This window comes from Herpailurus yagouaroundi, unplaced genomic scaffold, assembly GCF_014898765.1.
Source record: "Herpailurus yagouaroundi ecotype Mexico unplaced genomic scaffold, PumYag 163, whole genome shotgun sequence".
Taxonomy (NCBI): Eukaryota; Metazoa; Chordata; class Mammalia; order Carnivora; family Felidae; genus Herpailurus; species Herpailurus yagouaroundi.
Genome location: NW_024412404.1, coordinates 777,298 through 796,263, shown reverse-complemented (window position 1 = coordinate 796,263; position 18,966 = coordinate 777,298). Strand labels below are relative to the sequence as shown.

General features: G+C 36.5%; 1 protein-coding gene across 4 annotated transcripts in view; it reads right to left on the bottom strand.

Annotated features, from left to right (window-relative positions):
• BICC1 (BicC family RNA binding protein 1) overlaps positions 1 to 18,966 on the bottom strand; it is a 302,810-nt gene that overhangs the window by 33,865 nt on the left and 249,979 nt on the right. For 3 of the 4 annotated variants that reach the window (XM_040485072.1, XM_040485073.1, XM_040485074.1), the window contains exons 4-14: positions 14,868 to 14,947; positions 13,080 to 13,238; positions 11,161 to 11,214; positions 10,527 to 10,721; positions 10,054 to 10,305; positions 7,875 to 8,006; positions 5,406 to 5,592; positions 3,400 to 3,561; positions 2,599 to 2,795; positions 2,329 to 2,461; positions 1,639 to 1,795 (exon numbers count right to left, since the gene is read on the bottom strand). In XM_040485072.1, the coding sequence (XP_040341006.1) occupies positions 1,639 to 1,795; positions 2,329 to 2,461; positions 2,599 to 2,795; positions 3,400 to 3,561; positions 5,406 to 5,592; positions 7,875 to 8,006; positions 10,054 to 10,305; positions 10,527 to 10,721; positions 11,161 to 11,214; positions 13,080 to 13,238; positions 14,868 to 14,947 (1,708 nt within the window). Of the gene's footprint in view, positions 1 to 1,638; positions 1,796 to 2,328; positions 2,462 to 2,598; positions 2,796 to 3,399; positions 3,562 to 5,405; positions 5,593 to 7,874; positions 8,007 to 10,053; positions 10,306 to 10,526; positions 10,722 to 11,160; positions 11,215 to 13,079; positions 13,239 to 14,757; positions 14,948 to 18,966 lie in introns of those variants that run through there. The other variant, XM_040485075.1, reaches the window with a different exon arrangement.

The following is an 18,966-nucleotide window of genomic DNA, read 5'->3' as shown; positions in this document are numbered from 1 at the left end:
CAATGAGTCATGCATGCTCAGTCTAAAAAGAGTCAATCTGAAGGCATGTAGATGATCCAATTTGTGTATGTGAAATGCATATGATATTGCTAACAAATCTAATAAGATACAGATAGCAGATAAATAAGTATTTCCAACACCTGTTCAGGGTGCATGGAGGAACATAACAGGGCTCCGTAAAATAGGAAAAATGATCTGAATTACAAGATTGGTAATGCCCTATACCAATGCACCTCAAGTTCAAATCTAATTCCAGGTTAAGCTTAAGTAAAGGAGAAATAAGAAACAGTATTATTAGTCAAAGAGCTGATCTGTTCATTCATTCTTTCTTTTATCACTCACTATTATATCATGCTAGGGGATTCAGAAGAATTCATAACAGGCTATTGGAACAGAAGAGGAGGAGCAATGAACTCTGTTTGCTGACAAAAGTTCACAAAGGCTTCACATAGGACGTCAGAACTGGAATTTAAAGGGCATCTGCAGGTTTACTAGCGTGAAGGACAGGGGAACGGCACAAGCAAAGGAAAGGAAGGCGGTAATGTGGACAGCTGGTGCATTTAAAGCCAGAGTGTAATAAGATGAGACTTGTGTGTTCAAAAAACTGCTGGAAGGAAATAAAGGACTGACTGAGCTGCTGAGAGGGTGGAGGCAGGGAGACTGTTCTGGAGGTTGCAGCTTAATTCAGATGAGAAGTAAGTTCAGAACATACTTAATGATGAAAGGAAAAGGCATTCCATTCAAATGCTTCAATACAGGGAAAAAAGCAAATTTACCTCTCTAACCTATGCTGAATAATGTTCACTGTGGCTCTTAGTACCATGTGAAGAAAAACACAGATAAAGCAGATTTGGACAAAATGGGAACAACAGTAATTAACTGACAAAAGGGTTTATAAAAGCAAAAAAAAAATTTGGTAAGAAAAAGAGGAAATAAAAATATAAAGGCTATATTTAAGTTATTCTCCTCTGTAAGGATATACAAGAAAACTAGTAAGACAGTAGAGGAAATTGGGTGGATGGAGATGGATGGGAGCAAAACCTTTAAACACAGAAGCTTTCCACTGTATTTTTGAAGTATGAATAGATTGTCTATTTGAAGAAAATAAAGTAAATGGGAAAAGAAAATAGAGTAAGGATAACATATCTGTAACTGTGCTATGGTAAGGAGAGTTACAGTTAATACATTGTACTCACTGTGGTTTATAATAAATAAAATCATGAAACTGTCAAATATTTATTATCAAAATTAGCAATTAACTACCTTGAAATAAGGAAGCCATAGTTTAAGTTAAAGACTCAAAGCAAAATAGAAAATTCACAGCAGGAAAATTTCTAACAGAAAAATCAGAGAGTAAATATTGCCCCGCTAAAGTTTCAGAACAATAGGGATGGGTTTAGAAGACCCAGATATAAACCTAGCCAGTTATAGAGAAGACATGAGTGAAAATTACCAGATGCTATTCCTTAATACAATTTTTAAAAGGAAAAAGAAAAGTATAAAGAAAAATAAAAAACACTCTTGGAGAAGATCAAATCCACTTGATCCAAAGAACACAAACTACCAACTTTAAAACAAACTCAGCCCGTTACATTTTATTTCAAAGGATCAAGGGATTTTAAAGATTAAAATACATACTGTAAGTGTGAGTTTTTCGTGCCCTGTAATAGTTCTACTGTCTGCCTTTTGGCACAGGAAACTTTGGAAGGACCCATCATCTGTTTCAGGTCACCCGCATTCCCAGAATGGGAAGGACTTCGAGGCATGCCTACTTCAACAAAAGCATCGTTACAACCTGCAGAAGGGATAAAGTGAAAATCCAAGTGTCAGCTTATCGTCAACGACCACTTGTGATGGAAACAAATCAGAACCCAACTCTAGGAAGACCCAGGCATACCAGCTTTCAACTGCAAAGAAGGCAGCTTAAATTCAAGCTGTCTCAAATTTCACCCAAGATGAAATGTGAAGAGAGACCCTCATAATTTTTAAAAGATTATTAGGGGTGAAAGGGTTATAAAAAAAAGAAATAACTCTACTTGGAAAAAAATCACGTGTGTACATTTAGTAAATTGACACCTTCCTCTTACATAATTACACTTCAATTTAGGAAGTTCCAATGTAATGGGAAGTGATTTCTTTCTGTGGGAAGTGTTTTTCAGTTTATCTTTTCCATGTTCTTTGGAATTTTATTCAAGATGTCTTTCTGCATCCTTGAGGCAAGATGAGTCATAACTGGTTAGCAAAACCAACTTGAAATCACTGCAGAGACTTTTTACAACCCCCTTTATCCAAGTAACAGACCAGGCTGAAGTTCAGAAGGGAAGATACCTTCTGCAGGGTTTGATTTGGGAGATGCCTGCTCAGATCCAGTTGTTTGTCTAGATGGATCACTGTGATTCCCACTCAGTACTTTTTCTCCAAGTGATGAGGTGGATATTGCACCATATTTTATATTTGGAGACTAAAATAATAATAGAAAATAACATACAGATATGGTCACAATTCTAAAATTCATTGCAGGTGAAAGTTTAAACATATTACCAGTGGCTTATCTCTTAGAAACAGCATAGATCACACTACTCTAGCAAAGGACATTACCTGTGCATGTCCATTTAAAGAAGCAGAGATTTTTTTTCCTTCTGTCTGCATACTGTTGATATGGACATCAACAGGAGTCAAGCCAGGAGGGGGAGATGGAGCGGTGTGCCCATAGGTGGGCACTCCAGACAACAAAATATTGGTTAATGTGGCTTGGGCAGTAGATGGAATCATAAGATGTGGTATAGCAGAAAAACCTGTAACAACATTTCATGAAGACAGATATTAGACTGGAAAAAACTCAGATTCAACAAACATTACTTTATTATTTTCAGAAAAACAAAAAAAAAACCCTCATTTTTTTGCTATAAATTCAGAAGAGAATTCAATTTTGATACCTTCTCTGTAAAAAGGTTTAACATTACTATAAAAACACAAAATAATGTTAAAATGGAACAAGACTTTAGAGAAAATTTAATCTAAGCTCTTCATAGTACTGATGAGGAAACAAGCTAGATTTAGCATGTCCATATGACTACCAAGCACATCTGTCCGAATGGAACCTACATTTCTTAATTACCAGGTCAGTGACCTTCTGGTGTCTTTGCCACTGCTCCCTGCTCATCGTACTCTTCTTCCTGATCTGCTTGTCAGGTCTGAAGACTGTATTTCACTTTTATGAAAAACTCACTGCTTTGTCAGGCTTCATTTTAACTAATTTACACATTGGGGAATTTGTGTTTACCTGCAGTATGCTTTGAACCATAATTTTTCCCTAAGGAAACAGAGCCATTAGTGAATTTTACTTAAAAACTGATACCTAAGAATGCATGCCTTTGACTGTATTTGAATTATACTCACCTGTAGCACTTGAAGTGTTAGCAAGTGGGGGTGCCCATAATGTGGGACTCGGGGTGCCAGAACTTGGACTTTGCAAAGGACTGACTGAGCTATTAAGAGCGTTCAAGAGTGAGTTTGGGGTTGTTGATGTGTTTAGAGATAAGGTGGTAGGCCCCAAAAGACCTGCAATAAATGAATGTAAAGTCAATATGCATAAATTCAAGATTTGAAGATACAGATGGCACCAATATTGCCAGTTGGAATGCACAGATATAATCTGATATTTTCCAAATATAAAGAACAGGTTACCTTCTTTCAAACATCCACGTGAAATATTGCATGATACAACTCCGACACAGAACTCAGACTATCCACAAACATATGCTGGTCAGAAAATGGGAGATAGGTGTGTGCAAACCAGGGAAACGATCAGGGTCCCTGAGCACTGCCAGCTGCTCTGCATTCATCTCAACTAGCCAGGATGAACCAAATTCTGTTCAAGTGGAAGCTCATTTTTATTTCTCTGCATAACTCACTGTTTTCGGTTTCCAAACTAACTCTTTTCAAACCACCTGCATTTAGCAGAGAACAGGGGAATGTTCTCCTGCAGCAGAATAACTTCATTTGGCCCATTTGTGGATAGGCCGAGCCACTTGGAACATTTTTCATTCATGTGTCAAAACAACCTCTCTGGTACTCCATCTCAATGTGTATGAAACTTTCCTCAGAAACGATTTTTTGTTTCTTGCTTGTTTAAAGGATTTAATGTTTGATTTAAGTAATGAAAATTTCCTTCAGGCATTTAAAATATATTCTAAAGTAAAATATGAAATTGTATACAATTTTCCAGGAATATTTAAAGTATTAAGTATTACAGGATAGGTACAGACATGAAAACATTTAAAAACCTGAGTAACTGAATCTTTGCTCACTTTTTTCTCTCTAGTGCAGGAACAACTTGGTTCCTGCTAAATTCTCTTACCTGCCACTTCCTGATTCACATGCATATGTTATTATGACTGTCCAGGTCTCCAGTGGAACGGACAACTTTGGGAGATTAGAGGCCAAGGGAAAAAGAGTCTGTCTTTACTGTAATGATGCCTAGACAGGGCTACTTGGAATCTTAATTATATTATAACCATATTATAATTTTTAAAGCATGAAATAACCATTAGGAAAAAAGTTTACAGAACGCTGAGAGTATTTTTTCTGTCTCAGATCAACACTGAGTGAGGCAGAATGACTTTCTAGGGCTATTACATACACTTTTTATATTAAGGCTACTGAAAAATGTGCGAGAAAGTAGTGAACTAGCATAACTGCAACATGGCAATGAACTTTAGCCTGTCAGATGGAAATCCATAAAAGAGGCAGTACATATCATCAAAACCATGAAACGCCTCACCTCACTTTCTCAAAGAACTAAGGCACTGAGGGGGTGATGCTCTTTCATCTTTTATTTTTCTTTTTCATCTTCTTCACCTTAGATATAAATACAAGTCCATTTGCCCCTCTTGGTGGCCGCAGGCTAGATTTCCTCTGCATCTGGATGAGGCAGTTCTGACCTCTGGGAGTGGGGGTTCTGCTCACTTTCACTTCCCCGTCTCCCTACCCCTCATACAGATCTGCAATTACTTTTTGAAAAGCACACTGGATAATCTTTACCTCTAGGGATGGATGGCAATATTGCAAATGCAAGAGAGAACAAACACATAAATTATAGTTAGCCTGCTCACTTCACTCTCAATGGCATTCTTAATTTAAAAGAACAAACACAGCCACTGAAAATGAAACAGTTAGACCTCGATTATTTATGCCGAAATAAAAAGAAATCTGAGTAACAAAAATCTATATTCTAACAAAAAAACCCAAAATGGATTGATGTGAGTTTTGTTGCTTTTTCACTTGATCTTAGAGCCTGATGAGAGAAAAAGCCTTTAAAATGTAGCCCCAAAAGGTAGAAAGAAAGGGAACTGGCTAAGCAATCCCCCAGTGACTGAGAAGCGCTATAATAATAAATTTTATACCTAGTCCAGTGAGTCCAAGGCCTGCTGAAGCTAAGATGTCCAGGCTGGGACATGCCAGGCCGGCAGGGCACGATGCTGGGGATGGACTCGTTGTTATGGTAACCCCACTGCTTTCAAGTCCGAGGAGACATTTCCTTGCTTCATACATATTTAAGGCATTTCGCTCAACACTTTTCACAATCACAGACTATGAAAACACATAATGGGAAAGAAAAAGGTGATATGCAATACAATGTATTGGGAGGTGGGTGAGAAACGAATATGGTAAAAAGGATTTCAGTCAGGGAACCAATGCTGTTTTAAAATCAATTAAAAATTCTAACTGCTTATTTCTTATGTTTATTCCTTTTGGTAAAACCATAAAATGTTAGTGACATTTTATTGGGTATGTCCTGTGTGCCGGGCACTGTGATTGAAACTGCACATACAGGGGCGCCTGGGTGGCGCAGTCGGTTAAGCGTCCGACTTCAACCAGGTCATGATCTCGCGGTCCGTGAGTTTGAGCCCCGCGTCAGGCTCTGGGCTGATGGCTCAGAGCCTGGAGCCTGCTTCCGATTCTGTGTCTCCCTCTCTCTCTGCCCCTCCCTGGTGCATGCTCTGTCTCTCTCTGTCTCAAAAATAAATAAAAACGTTAAAAAAAAAAAAAATTAAAAAAAAAAAAAAAAAGAAACTGCACATACATCTAAATGCCTGGCAGACACCTTCTGGGTGGGAATGAATATTCATATTTAGTGAGGATAAGGGACCTATCCACAGGCACAGCCTAGCTGGAGGGGCAGCGAGAAGACTGGACCTCAAGTCGTTCGCATCTACAGCCCATTCTCTTTATGTCCACTTGCCTTTTTTTACATTAATGCTTTCTGCCCTTTATCTCATCTTTACAAAACAAATCAAACTAGTCACTACATACAGACTGCATAATAACAGTCACTTACATTTGACATTTATAGCCTACTAGTTAACTAATAGACCTTAAGGTACCACGATTCCTCACTGATATCTATGGCAAAGCTCATGGTAAAATAAATTTCTAAACAATATATTTTTTCTCAATGGACTCATCTAGAAAATTGGAAGTGTGAACTCAACAGGGAGAGCCTCCAATGGGCAATAAAGAAAATTTGTGACTGAGAAAGCAGTTAATGCAGTAGTCAGCTTCAGGGCCAGCTAGGAAGAATTAAATGGCCCTGGGACGCTAAAAGGCTTTAGAATTCTCACAATCTATTTTCCCCTGATCTGTGCTCATTTCTTACTAAGCTCCAGGAATTTCTCGTGTGTTTGACTCTCTTTATATGCACAAAATCTCTTCTGTCTTTAGCTTTTAGTCCTGGTATCTACAGTGACTTCAGTCAACTCAAATTAGTCAAGCATGAAGCTTCAAGATACATAAAATTAATGTCCTGTTCTCTAACTCTAAACTCATTATATTAAGCTCACTTAGAATCAATCCTATCTTTTCCTTTAAAGTTTACTTTTGAAGAAGGCATGATTGTTTTTCTTTAGACACTGAACGCCATGGTATTTACATATATACAAAATTGTCCATGATACATACTATACTTACACCATGATACACATAACAAGATTAACAAAAATTAAAAAATGGAAAGCATAACTGTTACGTGTTTTAACTACTAGAATAAAAATTTTCAGAAATGATTTCATTAGTACATGTTAAAAGAAGCAACTTGCTTCTTGTCTTCTGACATCTGGTACAAAGGTCTCTTCAGGGTGTATAACTAGGCATAAATACTGGGGGGTTGAGGCTATCAATATTTTCAGTGTGATCTGACAGTTGCTATTGTTCCTCAAAGTGGCTGTGCCAATTTACCAAACATTAATGTAGGAACATTCCTCTTCCCTCACATTCTCACTAGCATTTAACATCATCAGGTTTATCCTATTAAATTTTGACTATACATGTAATTATTGAAATTCTGCAAGATCTTAGAGGAGAAGTTCCAAGAAGGCTGAACTGGGAATACTTCATTATTTACTTTTGATCGTTATCATCACTTTATTTTCTTAAAGAGAACGGGCACCTATTCTTTAAGTCTCCAGGGCCAGCAGAGTGGCTCACAGAGTACGTAAGCTAAATATTTTTGAATTGCACTGGATATGTACACATACACATGCACACTTAACACAATGTTTAGCCTTATTTAACTCTCTGATAACTTAACAAAGCTGAAAGTTACCAGACTGCAAATTAATAAAAATGTATTTTCTCTTCTCATATATTTGTAAAAAATAATGGTCATTCAATATGGACTCCAAAACCAACCCATATTTAAATAAAATGATGATCAATAATGAATGGTACAAATTTATGTATTTAAATAACTAAGTATAATATATAATGATATATATATTATATAGAATATTTAATTCCATGTATATGCAAATAACATTTATATGAAAACAGAACTAGCTGGAACGTGGTGCTCTGGGTCTGGACTCTGAACCCACCTTGCTTGGCTGTTTCGGCTTCGGTTTAATGCTGATGAAGACATCAAGCTGTTCCATCAGCTGGGCAGTGAACTGTGGGTCCACTTCAATTTCTTCCTTCATATCAAACATCAACACAAGAGGAAGACAACCCTACGAAGTGTCACAAAAGAGAGTGTCAGAGGTAAAAACATTACTCATTTAAACATCTGATAACTTAACGTGCCTACAAATAATGCAATATTCTATGGGCTTAAAGAATAAACCCAAGTATTAAAGCTAAATTACATACTTTAACAAAGCTTAGAAAACTGGTGTGGAAATAATACTGAGGGCACAAACTATTTTTTAAAAGACAACATTATACATGTCTGAAGTTTTCTGTTATTGGCTCTGAATTTTTTTACTCACTTTCCACCTTGGAAAACTCTTCCATTCTCTGACTTCAGTTTTGTTACAGATGCCAGAAATTAGATTCTCATCCACATCAAGAGTATGAATCTTGTGCTTTTGCTCAAAGACTTACAGTAGTGACTTTTTGTCGCCTTCTGAATGAAATCTAAACATGTATCAGTAGAGATGTCCACACTCTGGCCCTTTGCTTGTGCAATCACAGGTCTGTATGTCTATACATCTGTCCCTTCCCCAGGTTAGACCGGCCTCTTGACCACTGTTCAAACAGATACTGTACTTTGGTCTCAACTCACCAAAAGGCTTCTTCGCCAACCAAAGTCCTACCTCTCTTCTGCTGCAGCTCCAACCTTATCTCCTTCCTGAGGTAAACTGCTACTACTGTTCCTTCTTTTAGCCTTCTCACTTTTTAGCACTGCACAGGTTAGCACTTGTTTCTTTCTCTGATGCTTTCTTCCTGGCCCCGAATCTACTACATATAGGAACTACATCCCATACTTTTACTGATTCACAGGATGCTCAGTACTAGCCTGCCTAGTACTAGTTGGGTTCTGTATATAAGTATCAGGAGAAATAACAGCCAAATACACTGGAATTAAAGTGAAATTACTGTGCTTCATTTTCCTTGTGGATAAAAGTGATTTTTGGATTTAAAATATAGATTAAAAGCCTTTTAATTTACTCCTCTCTTCCTCACTTCTTTCAATATTGTACAATAATATATCTCATTGCACACTTGTATTTTTGGCAGGTACGGTCAAAGCATGAATATGAACTCCTAACTGCATAGAATGGCTGAAAAAGTTCACTTAAAATAATACTTCAAGAACTTAAAAATCAGAAAAAAAGAAAATTATGAAAAGTAATCATAATAATCTTTGGATACAAATATGCTACCTAACTAGTGATATTTTAAAAGTAGTCTGGTAAACTAAGCTTGGCTAAAAAAAATCATTCACAACAAAATAATTATGTATGCTTAATGACTGTAACAAGTTCTTATCTGTCAGAGGAATGGAATCAATAATAAAAATTTGGATTTTCTTAAAGTTTCTCAAAAACAAATTCTATGAGTTAACAATAGCAAAGATCACACCCGAAGGTTACTGATTCAAATATCATTATAGATCAAGTTCTTGAACAGAATAAAATGGTGTTTTTAATAAGAATATTTATGAGCCCACATTGTGTCAATCAACTTTGTTACTATGTATCAACCTACACACTGTGTTTTTAAATGAATATAGGAAGGACAGAAATATAGCAAATTTTAAATCGGAACCAGTATCAAATTATATAATTGCTATTCTCTTCAATGCGTTAAGACTCAAATTCAAGGCTTAAATTCCATTTTTTAAATTGTATCAGAGATTTTTGAAATTTTAAAATGTTTCAGGCCACTAAAATTTATGTCTTTGAGGGTAAAAAGTTATTTTTACTTTTCTGTTTAAACAGAAGACTTTGTCAAATGCAAACTAATACTACATGTCAGATGAAAATAATCACCTCCTACAAAATACAGCTCATTATTTCACTGTATCCTCTTTTGTGTTTAAGTTAAAAAAAATACAGCAAATAAATTACTCACCTATGCAATGAAATTAAGCTTGTGAGGTACTACATACTTTACTCTTATTTTATTTGCTTTTACCAAGAAACTTCCTTATCTGACAAGGCTTCCAAATGTTTTCATAAATACCAGTAGTATGGTATGTGCGCCAACATATACTGTACTCAAAGAAGTAAACGAAGTAAAATAAAATAGTAACACTAATATCAATAAACCTACCATGAGATATTGCCTTGCAAGACAGACAGACTCAATGGTGCCCTGGAGGTAGACGGTGGATTTCTTTTGTGGGTTACTGGGGTCAGGAAAGTGGATCTGAGCACCTGTTCTTTGCATGATATGTTTGATGTTGCTTCCATTTCGACCCATCATAAAGAGATGATGTTGAGCTGCAATATCTAGTTGTGTGCTCACAGGAATAGCTGATGCCAAGCTCCCAGCGAGATGTTCCAACAGCATAGCGGTTCCTTCCTAGGAGAAAAGGGTGGGAAATAATCCTATAAAATGACTGTCCATATACAAGGAAAGATTCTAGCGTACTTCTAATTGCTACAGAGAAATTCAAAGAATTCTATAACCCATAATGCAATACAAGGAAAAATTCTAGAAAACGGATTAATCTAAAATCCTCTGAAAGTAAAACTTGCATAATTTGTACACTTACAATGTTCATAATTATCTCAATTACTTACCTTCACAGCGCTGGTGTTATTCTGAGACCCTCGTACTATCACAGTAGCACCATACATTCGGGAACGCTGTTTAAATGACACTGAAATGTTGTATGTTTGTGATATGTGCTGAATCGAGGGGGAGTTAGGATCGGGAACTGGCTGAAGAATCCCAGCGATTGGTAACTCAAACATCAGCACCAAAGGAAGCAGCTCCTAAATGAAAGTATTAGAGCCCGAGGCAGACAGTTGAGTCACTGCATGCTTAGAGATATGCATAACTTGTTCTTTTTTTTCTGAGGATGGAATTCTAAAACATAAATTGCTTTTATTACAGATATAAGCTTGAGCAAACTAGGTAGTTTCTCGAATAAAAGGAGTCTGTGAAACCAGAGAGTTTGTAACCTAGACTGCCTGTGGTATTCTTCCTTGGGCCTCTTTCTGATCATCTCAAAATCATCAGAGAAACGGAGTCAGGTACAAAATGGAACATCACTAAGAAACATCTTCAACACATTAAAACAACTTCTGTCACTATTTCCTACCGATTGAACATATGATTTGGTTATAAATTGATACACTAAGATATTTTTATTGTCTTATGATGCAAACACTGCTGATACTGATTTACAGTATTAAAGTAATAAATAGTTACCCGAATTCTAACTCGGGCAGATTCTACTCCTGCTGGTTGTCCTGCTATAGATACCTGCAAAAATAAGAAAATACAGTAGATTTATTTTGAGCCCACATCTGCTTTTCCAGCTATCTACACCCTTGCCACTCAAAGTGTCATCCAGGAAAAACAGCACTGCCATTATCTAGGAGCTTGTTAAAAATGAAGGGTCTCAAGCACCAACCCAGACCTGCTTAATCACAATTTGCATTTTAACAAGTTCCTCAGCTGATTTGTGTCAACTGATTTACATCAACCCCCAGACTTATGTAAGCCTCACAGTCCCCATAATCCCATCCTGCTCCCCTTCTCATTTCTCGTTTACTGCATTTTCTATCTTTTGTTTAAACTCTGCATACTGTATATCAACTCTGTACAATATATCAATATACAATGATATTGCTGCAGTACTCAAAATATTGAACCACTTCATGCTAATTGGTTAAAAAAAAACTATTGCTTCACCACCACCTCCAGCTCTCTCCTGGGATCCCCTGAACTTTCCCACGATCCATCAAGTAAAAAATTAATCTTGGGGGCGCCTGGGTGGCTCAGTCAGTTAAGCGTTCAACTTCAGCTCAGGTCATATCTCACTATCTCATGGCTCGTGAGTTCAAGCCCCACATCAGGCTTTGTGCTGACAGCTGAGAGCCCGGAACCTGCTTCGGAATCTGTGTCTCCCTCTCTCTCTGCCCTCCTCCGTTTGTGCTCTGTCTCTCTCTCTCAAAAATAAACATTAAAAAATATTTAAAAAAACAAAAAAAGAATTAATCTTGACATGAGAGTAAGGGTGTAGGGCTCCAGGACACTGCTCCTAATGGACCATGCCCCGTGCCATACCAATTGTCAAATGTTTTGAATACTGACCTTGCTTTCTATCTTCCTTATGTGTGTTTAACCATCACCATTAGTCCTCATAGAGAAAAGACTACCCTATTCTTCTTTGAGGCTGACAGTTTCTAGTATTGTGATTAGAGAGAAAACTTCCAAATAACACAAATAATTCTATCTGTTCTTCAAGTACTGAAAGTGCTTTGTATGGACAGGTAAGTTTCACTTGTTTTCAAATACAAGAACTAGAAAAAACGTGTATAAACTAAAGAGAAACATAATTCCACCAACGTGAGGAAGTCGGGCACTCGCGCGTGGCCTCTGAGCAGGTGATCTGGTGTACCCTGGAGAACCACGGGTATGATGCTACCAACAGAATCCCCACACTGAACAGGTTCTTGGAACAGGCAAGGCTGTAGGTCCTTTCCTAATGTAATGCTCCCTGGGTCTTTCCTTAGGGACTTCGTTTTATATTGCCATCGCATTTATGTTGCTCCCCTCTCTTCTACCAACCAGTTAGAGATAAGCACTTTATGGCCTACCTATAATTCATCTCTTTAAAAAAGTAGAGCACCTTCAATCTCCTGGGAAAGAGTCATACATTCTTATTTATTTTTATTTTTTAGTATAGTTGTCACACAATGTTACATTAGTTTCAGGTGTACAACATCAGTGATTTGACAAGCTTATACATTATGCTATGCTCACCATAGCTACCATCTATCATCATATGTTGCTATTACAACACCACTGGCTATATTCTCTATGCTGTGCCTTTTATTTCCATGACTTACTCATTCCATAACTGGAAGCCTGTAACTCCCACTCCCCTTCACCCATTTTGCCCAATCCCCCCTCTCCTCTAGGAAGCATCAGTTTGTTCTCTGCATTTAAAGGTCTGATTCTGGTGTTTGCTTATTCATTCATTTCTGTATAGTCCATATTAGTAAAATCAATATGGTATCTCCATGATTGTTTTTTTGCTTTCATCTCCCAAAAAAGATATGCATATGGAAAATCAAAGCTTTAATTTGTCCCATAACAGTTCATGTGAAAAGACAAAGCACCTGGTTGCTTTTTTCTGCTTGGTTATTCCTGTTGGAATCTGGAAAGTGGATGTGGCATCCTGTTTCTTCCATCACTTTTTTAATATTGTTGCCACCTTTGCCGATTACATGAGAATGTTCTGTATGTGAAACATCCATCTTCAAAGTGACTCGATTGCTCTACATGGAAATAATGTATTATTTCTTGATGCATGCAAAAGGAAGGAACAACTCCTTAAAACACATTTTATCCAAGGGGACAGTACTAAAAACAAGTGACCTGGTGGGAAATCTTACAGATTTTTTGGAATCATATTAATCTATAAATGTGCAATTTCTATCATTTCTCTTTGGCTATACAAGATATTTATTTGGAAAATATCATTTAAATAAAGTCAGGCAGAGTTACAAATAAATTACTCATCTCATTTTTTTCTTTAACAGACATTATTCATGAAACATTTAATTCAAATAACTAAAAGCAGATGAAAACAACTGCAAGACTGAATATATGTATGTTAGTAGGACTGTTGAACTGTGACAGAAAACAATAAAAATAAAACTCAAAACTAAAAAGGTATTTGTAAGCATTGTTTTCACAACCAGTCCATTACTATAGGCCAAACTACAGAGCAGATCTACTGTTCTTGCTGGTAGGAAGAAGAGTGAGGAAAGGAAAACAAAGCACAGCTCTCTAGCAGTAACACGGCTCACATAAACCAGTACAAACTGTAAGATTAGTTATAATAAAGCAAAATGTAAAATTCTAAGACATAATGAATAACTGTGGTCATGTTAGAATCTATGTATTTAATTTTGGGAAATTCAGTATTGTACAATTATAAACACATGAAATATTTTCTCATTTATAAGACTAATATCAAAATTCTTCAGTCCTTCAGTTTTTAAAGTAAAATTAAAAAGTCAAAATAAGACATTAAAAATATCAATAGTTTTTACATCTTAATTCTTAAATTTTAAACATATCCATTAAATACTTTGGTCTTTAAACTTTGTTCTTCTTTTAGTTTAGCATTTTAAATACAGGGAACATACATTCTTTTTTGGGAAAAAATTAGAATATTTAATAATTAGAAGGTGAATAATTCCAAAAATTAAAAGAACAAGAAAAGAAAAAAAAAAAAAAAAGGAAGAGATCAGAAACTATTTCAATGGAATATCAGGTCGCAAAACACAGTGGTTAAGAACCAGACAGCCTGGATTTAAATCCCACTTCTCCATTTATTAGCTACAGATTCTGGGAAAATTCTCTAATATCTCTGTACTGAGTTAGTTATAAGCATTAAACAAATTAGTATTTGTAAAATGCTCAGCAAAGTGCCTGACATATACTAAGTGATTTAGAAATATTTACTAGAATAAATTCTCACAAGGGAGTGTATATTTTTACACATCTAAATTTCCTTATTATCTCTCTATACCTATACATGCAGAGAGAAAGAACTTACAAAAGAAACTGTCAGGTTTCATGCCATCACGCACAATTATATAGATCATTCTGGCATCATAAAGGCAATATGCTAATTCTTCTAAACTTCATTATGTGCCCCACACTAATCAGGGTCAGTGTTGATTTCTGAAAATATCACTCAATTACCCAGCATGACAGAACCCATTCAAATTTTAAACAGAATTTTACATCCATTGTAGAAACACACATGCTTATTTTAAAACCCACCATTACTTTCTCCTGGTTTTTCTTCTCCAAATGGTTCTTTTCATAACAGCATGAAGTAGCCCTTGCAGAGACAAGGTTCTGACATCTGAGTGTCCTTAACATTCACTTACTTTTGTGTCTAAGACAGACATGATCATTTCCTTGGCCTCCTTAACATCTTCTTTCTTTCCAGAAACCTTAATATGGGGATCTATAAGAAATCAAAAAAGGGCTCATGTGAAACCCCTAAAACTCTTTGTTTTAAAATTGATGTTACAATATAAGAAAACAGATTCCATAAGAAATTCAATATTTGATTCATTCTAGGTGTGTTAACACTGCAATTAAGACAGGAATATGGAAAATCCCCAAGTTGTACATTTATCTGTGTGGTCTTTTCCTTCTGACAACTGGTCAAATCACTTACCTGCAAAGTAAGTTTATCATATAATTTTTTTTTAAACAAGAATCTATAAATTCAATTTATGACTACATTCTTGCTATACCCCAAGCCCTTATCTAGGGCTTTAGATGCATGAGCTCATTTAATCCATAAGCTAATTTAATCACAGTTCTGTGAGGTTATTTCCAGAGGAAACTAAGGCATGGAGCAGGTTAGTAACTTGCCCTAGAAAACCACCAATAGGCTCATTCATTATAATCTCATGTCTTCCAACTCTGCATCCAGACTTTAAACCATGTGCTAACCTAATTCAGAAGTTATCTTTACAGGTCAAGGTTAACAGAATAAAACATAATCTTCATTCAGTAATATTTAATATTTATTCAGAATTAGTGTTAAATGGCTAATATATACTATATGTGTTATTTTTTACAGCCACAGAATGTTATAAAGGAAAGCATTAATTCATTCAGCAAGTATTTCCTGTACCAGGCACTATTCTAGGGCCCAAGGGATATATTGGTGAAGAAAAAGACCTTTGTCCACATGGAGCTGACAGTCTTGTACAGGGAGACAAAACTAAATCAAATAAACAAATTATCTAGTGTATTCTAACATAACTGTTATGAAGAGGAGAACGAGACAAAAGCATGAGGAGGACCAGCTGTGGGAAGGGGTCAGTGCATTAGGCCTGATTCAGAAAGTGAGGTCTGAGTAAAAGCTTTGAGGAGATGAGACAGCTGGCCAAGCTAGAATCTTCAGAAGAAGGGAAACATCACAGCTAAAACTCTCCGGTGAGGACGTGTCTCTTCTCTCTTTCTAAGTCTCTGCCATAATAGGGTGCTCTATTACCCCATGGGTAGCCTGACAGAGACCAAGACCATTTTGAGGTAAGCCAGAAGTTCCATACCACTAGCCTTATGATAAAGTGATATCACGAAAGCAATAAAGCTGGATAACAGAGCATCATCATCACCATCATTAGTGATGCCAATCTTACTGACTGCCTATAACACGCCACCTTCTCTGTGGAGTCCATCCTACACTGAATTACACCTCAGATCAACAACAGGGTCAGGAAATATTAGCTGAGAATTCCAAACCATCAATTCTCTAGGATAAGAAAAGAGAATCACCTGGTGGGAATTTTATCAAAGTACATGTACTTCCCTGGTATCATGACTTACCCATCCTCAACCAGCAGTCCATCTGAAAATCAATGCCATGATGAGCATGTCACATTAACAAGGTCAAAATGAGCAACTGAAGGATGGATGCATGGGTGGACGGATGGATGGATGGATGGATGGATGGAAGGAAGGAAGGAAGGATGGATAGGAGAGATGGGAGAGATGGGAAGGAGGTAGGAAACCCTGTCCTAAAGCTACTGGCTCTTAGGACCAGGACAGAACAATCATAGTCAACAACAGTGCACCACCAAACTTCAGAACTAAGGAATGCATCTGGCTTCCTGGGGAGACATTCCAGCAACTGTATTTTGAGTCAATGCCATCACCTCTAGCCCCCCACCAACCCCCCCAGACTGTCTCCTGGGAGCTGCCCTTGGCCTTAGACTCTTTTCCTTAACCCGTTCTTTAATCCTTCCTCTGACAATTGCCATGTAACAGGGACACTGTGAAGATGAAAGACCTTACAATTTGTTTAAAGTATCAAGTATTATAAGGCAAGGGTCCTAAAAGTAGGGCAAAATCGATGTCCAACAAACTCAAGGTGGTATGGCATTGTGTCCACATTGCTTGCTCTTTGGTGCATTCTAACAGAAACCACTTGTTCTCTGTAGGATTATCACCAACTTTACCATAGTAATGTAAAAAAAAAAAACATTTTCTTCAATAATTTTTATTATATGCATTATAACTCCTGTAGGCAATATTTATATTCCGAGCAGTCTACATTCAAAATTTTGATCTCAGCTATCTTTGACTTTGGTTTCAATTACTGTATGCTGACTCTGATGTTATTCTCTATTGAAAATGCTTACTCCTGGGGGATTAGAATCTGGCACTTCTCAAAACATACCTGATTACACTGAATTGTAGCACTTGCTAAAATATACGTTCCTGGGTCTCCAGGATCCAGTAACTGGCATTTTGTTTGTTTCCCAAGTCATTCTTCAATCAAATACAGGACACCGCAGATGAAACCACATAAAAGATATAATTGTAGTGTCTTATGTATCAGGCAAGTATATATAACATAAAATGGTTCTACAGGGGAAAACATATATATTCTTACTAACAAATTAACAGTTAAGTATTGAATGGTATGCTAATCTGAAAACCTATTACTTTACACATTGGATAATCACATTAAAATTCCTATGCATCTCCAGGTGGACAAGGAGACTCAGATCCAATTTATTTCTACCATCTCTGTATGAACAAAACAATAAGCAAAATAAAAAGCAAAAGCCTCAATAGAAAATACATTTTATTTCAAAGTGAAAGAGCACCATCTACTGACCAAAAATATAAATTATCAATGGACACAGAGCTACACACACAACACAGTCACCAACATGTAACATCAAATCGTATCCAGGACCCAAATTAGCACTTGTTTGGAAAATGGTTCTTTAAATAATCAAGTCTCATAAGTGTAGAGAAAAATAAATATGACAAAATTCTGGTTTATACTGCTAATGAACCAAAAATAGTGTCTTCTTCATTCCCTCCTTTGTCCTTGCTCAAAAGATATCTATAGAATGTGAACTCTGATTCCAAGCTGAACTTAACATGCTTATTTTAAATCCTGAAATCCAGTTCTCCACATTCAATGAATGTTCCATTTCACAGTTTAAACGTGTCCTACATGGGACTGAGGTTTTATTAAGACCCATTCTGGAAATACTTGATGGAGAAAAGCCAAAGAATTAACTATATTAATAAATATAAAAGTAAAGAAAAGCCCAGCTATAAAGATTGTTGAAAGATGGTATAGTAATAGGGAATAAATGTATAGTCTTCCCCTCCCTCAAAATAATTACTTTGAAGGACACCACCAATTTGGGCATGAAAATTTTAAGATATTTGCTCTAAAAATAATATTGATTGCTTTATAATCAACCTCAAGTGCTCTAAACACAAGGATTGTCTTAATTGGTTTTATAACTTCCATGATGCCAGCCAAGTAGTAGATAATAAGTAAACAGTAGGTAAATGGACTGAAGGTGCCCCTATTTTTTGGAAATGGCTACCTATACAGAGGAAGGAGATGGAAATCGATAGGAAGAACCTAAACTTCATATCTAAGGTGATCATATGTCCTGCACTTCCCCAGACAGTTTTGACTTCAAATATCCTGATCTCAGTACCTCTATAAAAATATAGAGAACTGTCAGATATCCTTCCAGATTTTGGGGTTTTAGATTCCTGTCCCATCAATTTGTTCCCAAATCTGTGGTGTAACCCTATGGAAGAGAGGAAGACCAGAGGGTGGTCCAACCTTCAATAGGTTGTATGAAGCTGTATGAAGATGGGTATAAAATGGGTATTTTACATGTGCATACTGCAAAAGAGGTAAACCTTTGAGCAAAAAGGTTTCTATGACTTCCATGTGGAAATTCATAAGGAGTTGATAAGGCAACAATTGTTCTTATAAGAATACATGCTAAAAACCATATTTTCAGTAAAGATAAATATTTAAAAGAGTTGGGATGTTATATGAACTTAAGTGAAGTTTAGTAATGGTTTTAAAAGATTATCTCTTGGTACTCTGGTTGTACTCTCTGGTTTCCCATCCTTGGAATCATTCCCGTTCCTGGAAACATCAGTGAAATTTTTATTGCCTTTTCCTTCTTTCCTCAA